Source organism: Bos grunniens, chromosome 6 (assembly GCF_055505025.1).
Source record: "Bos grunniens cultivar Pamir isolate PY7600 chromosome 6, Bosgru_T2T1.0, whole genome shotgun sequence".
Taxonomy (NCBI): Eukaryota; Metazoa; Chordata; class Mammalia; order Artiodactyla; family Bovidae; genus Bos; species Bos grunniens.
Window position 1 is genome coordinate 82,399,275 of NC_141170.1, and position 14,612 is coordinate 82,413,886.

General features: G+C 38.5%; 1 protein-coding gene across 11 annotated transcripts in view; it reads left to right on the top strand.

Annotated features, from left to right (window-relative positions):
* HERC3 (HECT and RLD domain containing E3 ubiquitin protein ligase 3) overlaps positions 1 to 14,612 on the top strand; it is a 198,476-nt gene that overhangs the window by 141,977 nt on the left and 41,887 nt on the right. For 6 of the 11 annotated variants that reach the window (XR_015165648.1, XM_086406461.1, XM_086406459.1 and 3 more), the window contains 7 exons: positions 3,437 to 3,460; positions 3,552 to 3,641; positions 4,805 to 4,975; positions 7,025 to 7,168; positions 8,435 to 8,601; positions 11,022 to 11,088; positions 12,443 to 12,525. Coding sequence is in view for 7 of the 11 variants with exons in the window: in XM_086406461.1 (XP_086262587.1) it covers positions 3,437 to 3,460; positions 3,552 to 3,641; positions 4,805 to 4,975; positions 7,025 to 7,168; positions 8,435 to 8,601; positions 11,022 to 11,088; positions 12,443 to 12,525 (746 nt within the window). In the remaining 4 variants the exon portion in view is untranslated. Of the gene's footprint in view, positions 1 to 2,137; positions 2,224 to 3,378; positions 3,461 to 3,551; positions 3,642 to 4,804; positions 4,976 to 7,024; positions 7,169 to 8,434; positions 8,602 to 11,021; positions 11,089 to 12,442; positions 12,526 to 14,612 lie in introns of those variants that run through there. The other 5 variants (XM_086406463.1, XM_086406464.1, XR_015165647.1 and 2 more) reach the window with 4 other exon arrangements.

Below are 14,612 nucleotides of genomic sequence, written 5' to 3' on the forward strand. Positions count from 1 at the left end.
GAGACTCACTTTTGGGGAATGAATGGCCCAGGCCAAGTAGCCTCTCAGAAGAGGGTCACATATCTTACCCGTTCATATACATCTTTCCAGGTTAGGGAGAGCAGTCAGGAAGCAGAATCATGATACTGCTGTTTCAATATTTAGTTCATGTAATCTGGAAACGCCAGTACTAATACCACTTCTAAAATATTCAGCATCTACAAAATAAAAATCAGTGAAATTAAACCATTAAATTTTAAATACAAAATCTCAGACTTGTAAAAAAATAAAATTTGTAGACACATAAACAGACTTTCTTATAGGCCTGCTGCTGCTTTTAACTGAACACCCTTGTTCACCTTCCACAGAGTCAGCACCTCAGTCCTCCCCAGCGGTGGGGGTCTTCTGGACCACCAACTCTCTTGCCTTGGCTCTGGTTCCCAACAGTAATTTCTTTCCAGCCATCGTACCCTGCTGAAAGCATGATAACCCTGCCCTCCAGAAGGGAGATCAGCCTAACCTCCAAAACGGCATTTTCAGGGTTTGTGGGAGAGGATGGCAGGAAAGAATTGGAGAACTAGAGTGAGTGAGAGCTAAGAAATACAGACAGAGCTGCTGATTGATGTCTGAAATAACTACATTGTACCAACAAAAATACTAGTATTCACTACGTATAGTTGTCCCTCCATATCCATGGAGGATTGGTTCCAGGGGTCCCCACCCCCATATCAAAACTCTCCATGCTCAGTTCAGTTCAGTTCAGTCGCTCAGTCGTGTCTGACTCTCTGCGACCCCATGAATCGCAGCACGCCAGGCCTCCCTGTCCATCACCATCTCCCGGCGAGTTGGTGATGCCAACCAGCCATCTCATCCTCTGTCGTCGGTCCCTCATATAAAATGATATATTAGTTGTATATAACCTAAGAACATCCTCCCAAGTACTTTAAATCATCTCTCGATTACTTATAATACCTGATACAGTGTGAATGCTATGTAAATAGTTGCCAGTGTGTGACAAATTCAAGTTGTGCTTGCTGGAACCTTCTGGAATTGTCAGTTTTCTCCAAGCATTTTCCATCTGAGCTAGGTATACTCTGCAGACATGGAACATGTGGATAAGGAGGGCCCACTGTATACTGGGAGGCTGTAAAGCCAACAACTGTTTTTATGGTCACTGTTAAATCTATTTGAAGTGTGCAAAACTTTATTTTGCTTTATAGAACAACACACATGATAAAGATCTTTCTTTTTCTTTCTTTTGTTTTGAGAACAGACAAATAATGCCTAGAATAAAATCCCTTCTGAGAAGGAGGATAGAAAATTTTAAATATTGGCACATGCTTCCCCAGGATATTTGTACCTTTTGTGGGTATCTAGAGTACAAGGTAACTTTGTAGAGTGCTGTTTTGTGGTGTGTGTTTTAGTTGTTTCAATTCCAAAAGTCAGAGTAATTAGAGAAGCCGGCATGAGAATGAATCAAGTCAGCCTGGGTTCTACATATAAGACTCTACACCTTGTCTCCCTGGACTGGACTCTCTTCTCTAATTAGTGTTTCTCAGTCTAGAGAAGGAACCTGTTCTAAAGGATAAACAGGGTGATATTTTTAAGAATTTCTTTTCAGTGCTTTCATCGAAATATACACGAATACAAAAGGAAGTATATATACACTTATTATTCATATAGCATTTAAACATTAGAAAACCAAAGCAGATTTACAAATTAAATATTAGCAAAACTCTAAAATAAATACAAATTAGCCTCATGGATTTAATGTGATGAGAAAGAATGCCTTTCTGAAGCGAGACCCCTCTTGCATTGTGATTAGGACTGCAGGCTGCCAGGCCTGGGGACTTGAGTTCTGTGGCTTGTTCTGTGCACCCAGGGATGATTCAGTTCTCTTTTGTCCTTTCAGCTGCTATTAAACCCTCATTCATGCAGCTAGTCAGGACTGCTGAGGCCTTTTCTTGGGCACAAATGCATCACTTACAAAGGAAGACTGCTTTTTTCCCTTTCCTTGGACGATTCAGTATACCGTGGCACCAGTGCAATCATTAAAATAAATGCAAATTATATGGTAACACATAATTATAAGGAGTTCATTCAGAATGTGTTTATTTTGTTTAGGATATCATTTTTTTCTTTTTTTTTTTTTTTTTAGAAAAAACACACACACAAAATGCATAGAACACTCTCAGATTTCTGGGAATAAATCCATGGTTTTCTGTTTGTGAAATACTGCTCCAGGTCAGCGTGATCCATACTGTTGATTTTTTGTTTGATTGATTCTGTTGGGTTATGTAGCAAACAGTATTCATTAGCTTAATCTTTCAGGAGAGATTTCCTTTTTTCTCCTGATAAACTAATGTACCTCTTAGATATGTTTGTAACCTACCTATTAGATATGTTTGTGGTTGTTTTTATTTGCAGGCATACTTTGGGGATATTGTGGGTTTGGTTCAAGACCACCACAATAAAGCAAATATTGCAATACAACAAGTCACAACAATTTTTTTGGTTAACCAGTGCATATAAAAGTTATGTTTATACTGTATTCTATTAAATGTGCAATAGTATTAGGTTTAGAAAAACAATGTACAAACCTTAACTAAAAGATACTGTTATTGCTAAACAAGAATGCTGGCCGTCATCTGGGCCTTCAGAAAGTTGTAATCTTTTTGCAGTAGTAGTGTCAAAGGTCAAAGATCAGGTCACCATAGCAAATGATATAAGAAAGTATGAAATATTGAGAGGATTACAAAAATGTGACACAGAGACATAAGGGGAAAATGGTGCTGATAGTGGTATAAGACTAAGCGTTGCTACAGAACTTCAGTTTATTTAAAAAAAAAAAAAGATTATCTGTGGAATGCAATAAAGAGCAATAAAATGTAGTGTGCTTATCTGTTATTCCCTTCTTTAAAAGTTTATTCAGATTTCATTTACATATTGATGGAATATCTTCTGTAGGCCAAGCCAGGGACGACTTTCTAAATACCTAGTTATGGACAACTTTCTAAATATTTGATTTCTCCCAAGAGTGTGTGTACGTGTATGTTTGTAAGAGGTAGACTTAACATGCTGACAAATGAATTGCGTTATCCACTTTACCTAACAAGATTAACCTCTGAAGTCATGGTTGTAAAGCTCCTGTTTTGGTATTAGATTTCTTATAAACGAAAATTCTATTAATGCTGTAAATTATGGAGTTAGAGAAATGCTGTTTTTCTAAAGGTCCTTTAAATTTTTCTGAAGTTGTTTTCAGTGTTTTTCTCAGTCTATATTTATCAAAACAACTGGTCTATTCCATCATAACTCCAGTCAGCTGTTTAAATGGTGTTAGTTCCGTGGCCAAATAGTCAGATAGGTTATCTATTTTGTTATTTGTTTTGTTATTTGTAGGGGATAAAAAGTTCAAGTTTTGTAATCCAACTAAGAGACTTTATTTTTCTTTACACAGAAGGCTCGACCATCTATAATGCAGGTAAATGATACTTTAAAATTTATTAATGTATTTTTCCAGCAGTATTCTCTGTGGAATACTATAATATTGCCAATAATGTGTTTCCTTCTAGGATGCTGTAACGCTTTGTTCCTACCCTTTTATCTTTGATGCCCAAGCCAAGACCAAAATGTTACAAACTGATGCTGAACTGCAGATGCAGGTAACATATTTTAAAAATTATTTTTTCCTATTATGGGTTTCTTTCATCTTACACATTCAGTTGTAATTTTTTCCTAACAGAAGAAGGTTCATTTGGGTAAAGTTGTAGTATAACTTTTAGAACCTATAGAAAACTTTTCAGCAATTGTCTATTGAATAAAGCAAATACAAGTGAAGGGACATTTACATAAACAGGGTTGACAGGTGTCTCCATAAAGTATCATATAGTAAATATTTGCCTTTGTGGGCCATATGGTCTCAAGTATAAAACTCTGTTGTAGCACAAAATTTTAACTTTACATAATTTTCACATGTGTTAAATATTCTTTTTTTATTTTTGTTTAACCATTTAACAATGTTAAAACTATTAGTAGCTCAAGAGCTGTATAAAAACAGGCAGCAGGCTGGATTCAGTCAATGGGCTATTGTTTGCTGACCCTTGATACATTATTAAATGGACCTTGGCAGTTCTTCATTGAGCCAAAACTTAAATTAGATTTGTTTAATTTAAATTTGTTTTGATTGTAAAATATAATTGGTTTTGGCAAGCCTGCAAAGGTGTTTGTGAACTAGCAATCCAAACCTGTCAATTCCTACTGCTGGTGGATATGTAACTTCATTCATCTCTCTCCCCCTTCCCCATCTTTCTGACTCTGTCTCTAGCTCTTATTTATATCTATCTCTATAGATCTGTTTTCACAGTAATATAGCCATCATATTGACAATTTAAAGCTTTTCCAGAGAAAATGGACATTTTTCAAAGAACTAAAGCTGTTTAGCAAGTGGTTATTTGGTTTCTTTTCCTGCTAATTCAAAAGTCACCATTTTTACCCAGTTACATCATCACTTTCTTCTACTAAGATATTATTTCAGTCTTAATCCGCTTAGTCCAAATCATTTTCCTGGAATGAGTTATGGATCATATGGTTCACAAAGTGTTTCAGTTAATCTCTTTGGGTTCATCTCAGAAAGATTTGTGTGTTTTGTAAACATGACTGAGAAAATCTACGGGAAGAGTTAGGAGGAAAATAAAGAACAAGGTGGAGATGCAGCATGTCTGCCCTGCCCTGTACCCAGCCGTGGTCCAAAGGCACGGCTGACAGCCGTCTCCCCTCGCACATGCGCTCTTGGGTGATAACTGTGTTCTTGGGTGTGCTGTTCCAGGTGGCAGTCAATGGGGCCAACCTGCAGAACGTCTTCATGCTGCTCACCTTGGAGCCTCTGCTGGCCAGAAGCCCCTTCCTGGTCCTTCATGTTCGCAGGAGCAACCTTGTTGGAGATGCCCTAAGAGAGCTGAGCATTCATTCTGATATTGATTTGAAAAAGCCTCTCAAAGTGAGCCCTTCAGTATATTTATCTAAATAACCTTCCTGGGTTTCTTTAAACAGTGTCAGATGAAGCAGCAAAATTAAAATCTTGGAGTACAGCCATTCATTATTTCCTTCATTCATTTTACAAGAATTTACTCACCTCCTTCTGTCCAGTCACCAAACAGACCATCTCAACATGACATCAGATAAAAATGCCAGTGGATTATTTGAGGGACAGCAATGGCACCCCACTCCAGTACTCTTGCCTGGACGTTAAGAAAAATCCCATGGCTGGAGGAGCCTGGTGGGCTGCACTCCATGGGGTTGCTAAGAGTCGGACACGACTGAGTGACTTCTGTTTCACTTTTCACTTTCATGCATTGGAGAAGGAAATGGCAACCCACTCCAGTGTTCTTGCCTGGAGAATCCCAGGGACGGGGGAGCCCGATGGGCTGCTCTCTGGGGTCGCACAGAGTCGGACACGACTGAAGTGACTTAGCAGCAGCAGCATAGGGCCTTCTTTGTCTGCTCTTTTTCATGTACCTGTTCCCACTCTACCAAAACCATGCAAACAGTAGCACTGCTAAAGCTTCAATTAGGTAAAACTACCAAGCCAGCATCTAGGAAGTCTTTGGATGTCAAAAATTTAAGAGAAAGAAGGTGAAAAAATAGAAAAGTGAGATTTTCTGGGCAGCTGGTCGTCTGTCCTGATAGGCCCTTTTTAGTACTCTGAAATGATTAAGAAATTGTCTTTCCTCATAAACTATGCATGCTTTGTGTTACCACTTAATGTATTCTTGGGGCTTAGCACAATGCTTGGAACACAGTAGCTAGTCAGTAAATATTTAGTGAATTATTGAAGTTTTAGATCATTTATTTACCTTTCCCTTCAGAAGACTTTCCTGTTTCCAATCCTGTTGTAAACTCCTGAAATGTAATAGATAAGAAACTGATGGTATCCATGATACTGTCATCCTTTTCAGAATTTCAGTGGGTAGCATCAGTCCCATCAGTCTGCCTGGGAGTTCTCCCTAGAACTTTTGGGATAGATTTTTGATATTGCAAACAGAAGGTGCTCTCTTTGCCGCCTGTTTTCAATCACTAATTCAGATGAGACTCTTTGCTTGGTAGCATGTCTGAGTTAAGTCTTCTACTGGCATCCATATAATCAGAGTCCTTTACTCTCCTCCTGCTCTAGGCAACCTTGAGCACAGTATTCAGGATAATTTTTCTTTCTTTCTTTCTTTTTTTTTTAGCTACACTATGTGGCATGTGGGATCTTTGTTCCCTGATCAGGGATCAAACCTGTGCCCCCCGCAGTGGAAGTGCAGAGTCTTAACCACTGGACTGCCAGGGAATTTCCCAGGATAAGCTTTTTTAAGTGCTTTTTATTTTTAGCTCTGTGCCTGAGCCCTTTCAGTAAAGTGGGGATGATAATAGTAATTTCTGTGTGTAAGACTATTCTGAGGATTAGGTTAATAGAATTTAAGTGGCTGGCATATAGAAAACTCTTAACAAATCTCGTCCTTTGGTTTGCTGTAGTTGTTACTGTGGTTGGGTCCAGCGTGCTCCATATAGATCTGTAATGGGTCTCTTTATAGCCCCTCACAGAGCGTCTGCTTGAAGTACTCTCTTCCCTTTCATATTCATCAGTTAGTTTAAGACCCCTACTGAGAGAGATTTCTGTCTTTACTCAGGTTAGTCATTGCTTTTCTCTGTGTACCAGAACATTTACCTCTCAGTGTATCTGACTCTTTGAAAATGTATTCTTGAATTGTTTTTTTTTTTTAATGTTTGCCTGTCTGCTCCAAATTGATGGTACATTTTCTGTGGACATCTGGTAAACTTCTGACTTTGTCTATATCCCTTGAAGTGCCCAGTAAAATTTTGTGTGATTGTTCAGTGTCTTGGTAATAATCAACAGATACACCTTGCAGTTTCATTGCAGCAGTGTATTCGGTTACATCTTCCTTTCTTTGTCCTGACTTTGGAAAGAATTTGCAAAAAAAAAACCCAAACCCATAAAATGACAATGATTTCCCTGAAGTACTAATTCTACTTTGATTATTTTAAGGTCATTTTTGATGGTGAAGAAGCAGTGGATGCAGGTGGCGTCACAAAGGAGTTCTTTCTTTTACTGTTAAAAGAGCTGTTGAATCCCATCTATGGAATGTTTACCTACTACCAGGATTCAAATCTCTTATGGTTTTCAGATACGGTAAGTTAGTAATGTCATCATTCAACAGATAGATTGAACTAAACTTCCTTTTTGTTGTCAGACCAGTCCCTAGCCTTCTGACATTTGCAAAGGGGAGCTCTAACAAAGATAATCATTTAATGTTTATGAAGAGTCTAACAGTCTTCATGTTTCCCCTGTTGCCAAGACCTCATAGTTGAGTTTTGTTGCCCATTAGTCCCATTTCCATTTCTAGTAGGTAAGCTCCAAGCTTTGTAAATCCTCGAAGGGTAGAAAGAGTATGATAAAGAAATTGGTTTTATGACATATAAAAAGTAATTGTCAAATATATCTTATTTTAATAGCAACGATAGTATGTGTATGGATACTCCCACAGATGTACACAGTTTATTTTTGAAAATGCAGTAGGAGGGCTAAGTTTTAAAAGGCATTCTCATTTCAGGCAGACTATAGTTTATTTCTTTTTCTACCGGACTTCTCTCCCTATATCTGTATTGTTCTGAAAAGTGGCTGTTAGCCTCTTGTGGCTATTTAAATTTCAATTTTATTTAGTTAAAATTAAATAATACTTGCACTTCCCTGGTGTCTCAGATGGTAAGGAATCCACCTGCAGTGCAGGAGACTTTGATTCGATTCCTGGGTTGGGAAGATCCCCAGGAGAAGGGAATGGCAACCCACTCTAGTATTCGTGCCTGGAGCATTTCACATTCCCTCAGTTGTACTGACCCCCACTCAGGTGCTCAGTAGACAAACACAGTGGCTGACATCTGGGACAGAACAGAATAGAATGTTTCCATCACTGCAGCAGGTTCTGTTGGACACCAGTGCTCTAAATGAAGATAAGCTGTTCTCTGTATCATAGATGAGCTGTAAATGCTTAACTTTGTCTACACTGCATCTTTGGGGGACAATTGAACTTTTTTTTTTTTTTTTTAATATTCTAAATATTGCAGTTCTCATCCACCTCTGATAAAAATCACTATTGTAAAACAGATTATTACTCTGTATTTGTGTTCATGTTTATGTGAAACAGTGGGCATATATTAATTTTGTAACAGTATTCCAGTAATTTCTAGGGACATCTTTTTTTTTTTTTTTTTTTAACCTCATATCATTCACAAACATACACAGTTAAACTTTTGTTAGGGATATTTCTCTGTTTCAGAAGGTAACAATATTATAGATCTTTATTCTTTCATTCTGAAAATATTTTAAGGTAAATCACACATGGATTTGAGGGTGCAAGCACTGCTTTTGTTTTTAACACATTTGTGCATGTGCTTAAAGTGTTTCGTAGAGCACAACTGGTTTCACTTGATTGGCATAACCTGCGGACTCGCCATTTACAACTCCACTGTGGTGGACCTGCACTTCCCGCTGGCTCTCTATAAGAAGCTACTGAATGTGAAGCCTGGCCTGGAAGACTTGAAGGAGTTGTCACCCACGGAAGGAAGGTACAGAGCTGAAAGATGGGAGCCTGGCGTGGAAAGCTGCTCTTGGCACTGAGATTAAAGGTTGAAAGCACCACGTGTATAAGTTAGAGTTTCTCATTCGATTGTGCTGTGTATGCTTTGTCTTAAGACGGAGGTCCATAGCTGCTGGCTTGAATCAATGCCTGGGTCACTCTAGGGACAGCAGGAGAAAAAGCAAAAGGGAGGTCATAGCTGCCCAGGAATCCAAACAATCTCAGCTTTTCTTATCCTGAACAGAATATAAGGACTTTGAGATTTGTCATGGTCCATAAATAGCAGGGGAGAAAGTATTGAAAAGAGAGCCTGTGTTTTAGGTTACAGATTTCCCCATCCTTCTGTATTTCTCTTTTCTGTGCCTCCTTGACTTTCACACTATGACCACATGTGCTGTACTTCTGGTCACCAAATGTGTGTGGGGTTCTCTCCCACGTGTCCAGGTAATTCTGCATGATGCCAGCTGGGTGTCCTGCAACTTATCTCAGTTCTGGCACTGTCTACCTGGAGATAGAGTTGGATCCCACAGGTTAAGGGTTTCTAGTGCCCTCATCCCAGAGGAATTTACAAGGATTTGGGGATCTCTGTGCTAAGGAACTGGGGGCAGAGACCAGTATATGTATTTTTTCTGTTATCTCATGGAGCCTTTTTTAGAAAGTAGTTTAATTGGGATATAATTTGCATTCTGCACAATTCGCCCAGTTAGAGTATATAATTCAGTGACTTTTCAGCCACAGAGTTTTGCAGCCTTTACTCCATTAATTTTAGGATGTTTACATCACCTGAAAAAGAAACCTGGTATTCTTTAGTTGACATTCCCAACTTCTTCATCCCCCAAGCCCTAGGCAACCATTAATCTACTTTCTGTCTCTGTAGACATGCCTCTTCTGAATATTTCACATAAATGGAATCATACAATATGTGGTTTTTGGTGTCTGGCTTCTTTCACACAGCATGTTTTCAAGGTTCATCTGAGTTGTAACTTGTATCAGTGTTTCATTTCTTTTTATTGTCAAATTATATTTCGTTGTATGGACATACCAGATTTTGTCTATCCATTCATCAGCTGATGGACATTTGGCTTGTTTCTACATTTTGACTGTTAGCAATAGTGCTGTTATGGGTATTTTTACACACTTTTCATGTAGACATAAGTTTTCGTTTCTCTTGGTTATGTACCTAGGAGTAGAATTGCTAGGTGAAATGCTAACTCTGTGTTTAGCCTTTTGAGGAACCTCCATACTATTTTCCAGGACAGTAGAGACATGTTTTTAGTCATTTTCTTTCTGTCTCTAAAAACTCCTTTTATTTTGAGTTTCTGTGTATTGATTTTAGGTAGCATAAGGTGAAATTTAATTTATAAAAAGATACCATATCCTTGGCTTTGTGGAAACACTATAGTTCTTTTGACTTCAGCAGAAGGTAACATCCCTTTTTTTATATAGAGAAAGAATACTGATTTTAAGATGGAGATAGAGAAAGGGTAGTCTCTAAGGTGCTCTCTGGAAATGAGATGGTCACACCACCAGTATAGGACATCAGTACAGAGGAATCACAAAGGATGTGGGGCAGGGGAGCGAGGCACAGAGAGAGGTAAAGAAAATTTAGAAGGAATATTAAAAAATGGCAGAGGAGACCAGGCAGGGTTACTTTTGTGGTAACTGAGAGTAACAGAAATGTGTGCTGTTTTTTTTTTTTGCCAACCTGGCTTAGAATGATATATTTCAAATAATGATTTTGGCTGGTTAAGTGAAAAAAGATTTAAATTCTGCATGAAAAATTTTCTTTCTGGGCAACTTGTTATGGAACTGCCAGATTCTGAGCTCATTGAAGAAGTGTGAATGAAGTCTAGTTATAAGAATGTATTCTCGTGACAGCTGTGATATGACCATTGCTGGCATAAACAGGTTTCAGTGTTCTTTAATGTGGCAGGTAATAGAGTTCTTTGCACACAGAGCCCCTTGCATTAACAAGTAAGACTAGATTCCTAAGTGGACACAGTGACTTTGAAGCTTGTTTTTTATGATGGGAGGATTATCCTTCTAATGCAAACAGATAAAGCCAATCTGTGGGACCACTGCAGGATCATCTCCTCACTTATCTACTTCCAAAGTATACTAGGGTTGACATAAGTGTGTCAGATACAAGGCTGCCTGATTTTCTTCTTAAATTCAGTGAGGCTTGTCAGTAGGAACAGAGAACAATTAATGAGCATCTTACAAGTCAACTGCTTGTAAGACATTTTTTTCAAAATATGTTTAACGTGACTTTCAGTGTAGATTTATGTTCATTCAAGAATCTTCTTTTGTAGCATTTCCTTGCAAATAATCTGGACATGTGACTGGGATAGAAACACCATTGCCATGTGTGATTTACCTCTTTTCTTTTCTCTGTCACACTGTGATTAGGAGTCTTCAAGAACTGTTAGATTACCCTGGGGAAGATATTGAGGAGACTTTCTGTCTCAACTTCACGGTAAGGATTTTCTTTACTTACAACCATAGCTATCTTTTTTATCATGCTTACAAGTTATAATTAGCATCATTTTTCTCCAAATCAAAGAAAAAATTCAGAGATTCTCTGAACCAAACTATTTTAGTCATAGTATCTTTTTTTCATCAATGTATAGTTGTTGTAGAATATTAGTTACAAGTGTACAGTACAGTGATTCACAATTTTTAAAGGTTAAACTCCATTTATAGTTATGATAAAATATTTGCTATATTTCCTGTGTTGTACGGTATATCTTTATAGCTTATTTCTTACGTAATAGTTTGTGTCTTAGTCCCCTACCCCTATGTTGTCCCTTCCCTCTTCCCTTTCCCCAGTGGTAACCACTAGTTTATTCTCTAAATCTGTGAGTCTGCTTCTTTTTTGTTATATTCACTAGTTTGTCGTATCTTTTAGATTCTACCTATAAGTGACATCATACAGTACTTGTCTTTCTTGGTCTGACTTATTTCACTTAGTGTAATACCCTTCAAGTCCATCCATGTTGGTGCAGATGGCACAGTTTCCTTCTTTTTTATGACTGAGTAGTATTCCATTGTGTACATAAGCCATTCATCTTTATCCATTCATCTGTTGACGGACACTTAGATTGTGTCCATACCTTGGCTATTGTAAATAGTGTTGCTTTGAACATTGGGGTGCATGTATCTTTTTGAATTAGTATTTTTGTTCTTTTTAGATATATACTCAGAAATGGAATTGGTGGATAGTATGATAGTCAAAGTATCCTGAATATTTCTGGAGTTCAGTAAATGTGTTGAATAAATGAATGAATGAATGGTTAATCTATACACTTAAGAAAATTACTGACGCATTATTCCTCTTCACTCCTATGTTGTTGTTTGCTGCTGCTGTTGAGTCACTAAGTTGTGTCCAACTCTTTGCAACCTCACGGACTGTAGCCCTCCAGGCTCCTCTGTCCATGGGATTTCCCAGGCAAGAAGGCTGGAGTGGGTTGCCATTTCCTTCTCCAGGAGATCTTCCCGACCCAGGGATTGAACCCATGTCTCCTGCATTGGCAGGTGGATTCTTAACCACCGAGCCACCAGGGAAGCCCCTTTACTCCTATACATATAATTTATTTTCTAGAGTTCATATTTTCTCTTTGATTGCATTTATTGGCAACTCCCTATCTTAAAATAAAACTATCCTATAAAGTGCCGATGTTCTCTGATTCTTTCTCCTCCCAAGAATCTTCTGTGGTAATGTAAGTAGTAATTAAGCTACATTCATTCCTAAGGCTTCTCAGTCATTTGGGATCTAGAAAGATAAGTAGTCAATAAAATTGAAATGTTTCTTTATTCCCCCTTAAATGTAGATTTGTCGAGAAAGCTACGGTGTGATTGAACAGAAGAAGCTGATACCAGGAGGAGACGAAGTGACCGTGTGCAAGGAGAACAGGTTAGTCTTGACCCTTGACTGGGCACATGTAACTTCATTTCTCGACACTTTTACTTTGAAGACAAAGACTAAAGTTAACTTTTCATCCCTTCTTCAGAGGGAATAAGAGTGCTAGGGCAAGTTTACAGATTTAATAGTGGAGGAATCAGTGGACCTCGGATCGGAAGGTAACTGTGTGTGTTCTGCATCTCTGTCCTACTGGCTTTGACCCTGGTCAACCACATAAACTACCTGATCTCAGTTTCCTGTCCTGTCAATAGGGGGTTAAAATAACCGTTCTGTCTCCCTCATGGGAGACTAAGTGAGATAATTTATAGGAGAATATTTTGACATTTTGGAATGAAGGAGCTCCCAGCATCTATAGAAGGTTTCCAGTATCCATCAGAGTGACTGGCAGAGTGACTGGCTCCAAAAACTATGTGTTGAATAACCGAAAGTTATAAAAATGCTTACTATTATCGGTGGTTTTATTGATGAAGAATTTGTAATGTAGATTTTAAATTAAATTCTGTGTGCCTCATGAAAATTAATTCAAGTACATCTGATTTTTTTAGTACGATTTTCTGTGTTATCTCTTTGAAGGAGGAAAACATTCAATTTTGTTTGCTTTTGAATTAGAGTGAGGTTGTTGGCCATCTGCATGTTAATTAATTCAGTTTGCAAACACTGAGTGCCTGCTGTGGGCCAAATCTGTTGCTGGATTCAGGAAATAAGTAACTTTTATCCTCAGTACTAACTGGGAAGGGACAGCGTAATGAATAATTGCAGTAGATGATGGTGCGTGTGGTAGGTAAGTGATAGAACATGCGCCATGGAACCAGAGGGAGAAGCCACAACACTTTCACTGACCATCGAAGAGTGTGAGTGGGAAAAACATTTCAGGCTCAGGGAATAACATGAGTCAGATTCTCAAATTTAATACATGATAGAGAATGGTGAGTACTTGTTGGGTGGGAGCTAGTGTGTGGATTAAAGGGGGGTGCAATAGTATTGGGGTGAAACTTGTCAGATCTTAAGTGGTTTTGAAGTGGGACATGGTTGATCTGATTTAGAATGATGACTGGTGGCCATATGTAAATGGACCATGTGTGGGGAGACCAATAGGAGACTACTGAGGTAACTCAGGTGTTAGGTACTGAGGGCCAAAATGAAGGCAGCAGGGATGCAGAGTCAGCTCTGTGTTGATTATGTAATGAACAGGAGCTAGTGCCTGATTATATATGGGTCCTACTAGAGAGGCATGTATTGATAAGCATGTCTTGAGGGTTCCAATTTGGACAACAGGAAACACAATCTGTAGAGCAGGGTGGAAAGGAAAAAGAGTTCCTTTTTTTTTTTAAAGAGTTCCATTTTATAAATGTTGATTTTGACATGTCTGTGTGATACCTAGGTGATTTTGTTTAGAGCTGAAGATTTATGTATGTCTTGAAGTCTTTTTTTTTTTAAATCAAGTCATAGTTTCTAAGGATATTTCCTTTTTCTTTTTTTGCATTTCAAATTTTAGTACAATTTTTAAAGGTTACTTTGCATTTGCAGTTACTACAAAATATTGGCTACATTCCCCACATTGTACAACACATCCTTGATCCTGCCTCACACCCAGTGGTTTGTACCTCCCACTCCCCAGCTCCTGTGTTGTCCCCCCCCCCACCCTCACTGGTCACCACTGATTTGTTCTTTGTATCTGTGAGGCTGCTGCTTTTTTTGTTATACTCACTGATCTGTTGTGTTAGAGGTCTTACTGTCAGTAGTTTGTTTAGTTCCTTATGCCAGCCTTAACCACCAGTGAATCTGAGGTTGCCTACACACAGAAAAACGTGGTGAAGTAAAAAAAAAGCAAGGATGGGGGGAAATGTATGTTCTTAGAAGAGTTATATATATTAGAACAGAAGGGAGACTCTTGTGATGAGGACTTAAAGATCGTTAACACATCGGGTAGAGACAAAACTTCTTGACTTGAAGAAGTCGTGGGTGTGCAGAAAGATAAGGTAGGTGTCTCTCATCTTCCTGCAGAAAGGTGAGGGAATGGTGGTCTCCACTTGGGAGGGTTGTGAGTGAGGGAAGCCTGGAAGCAAGGGTGGAAAAAG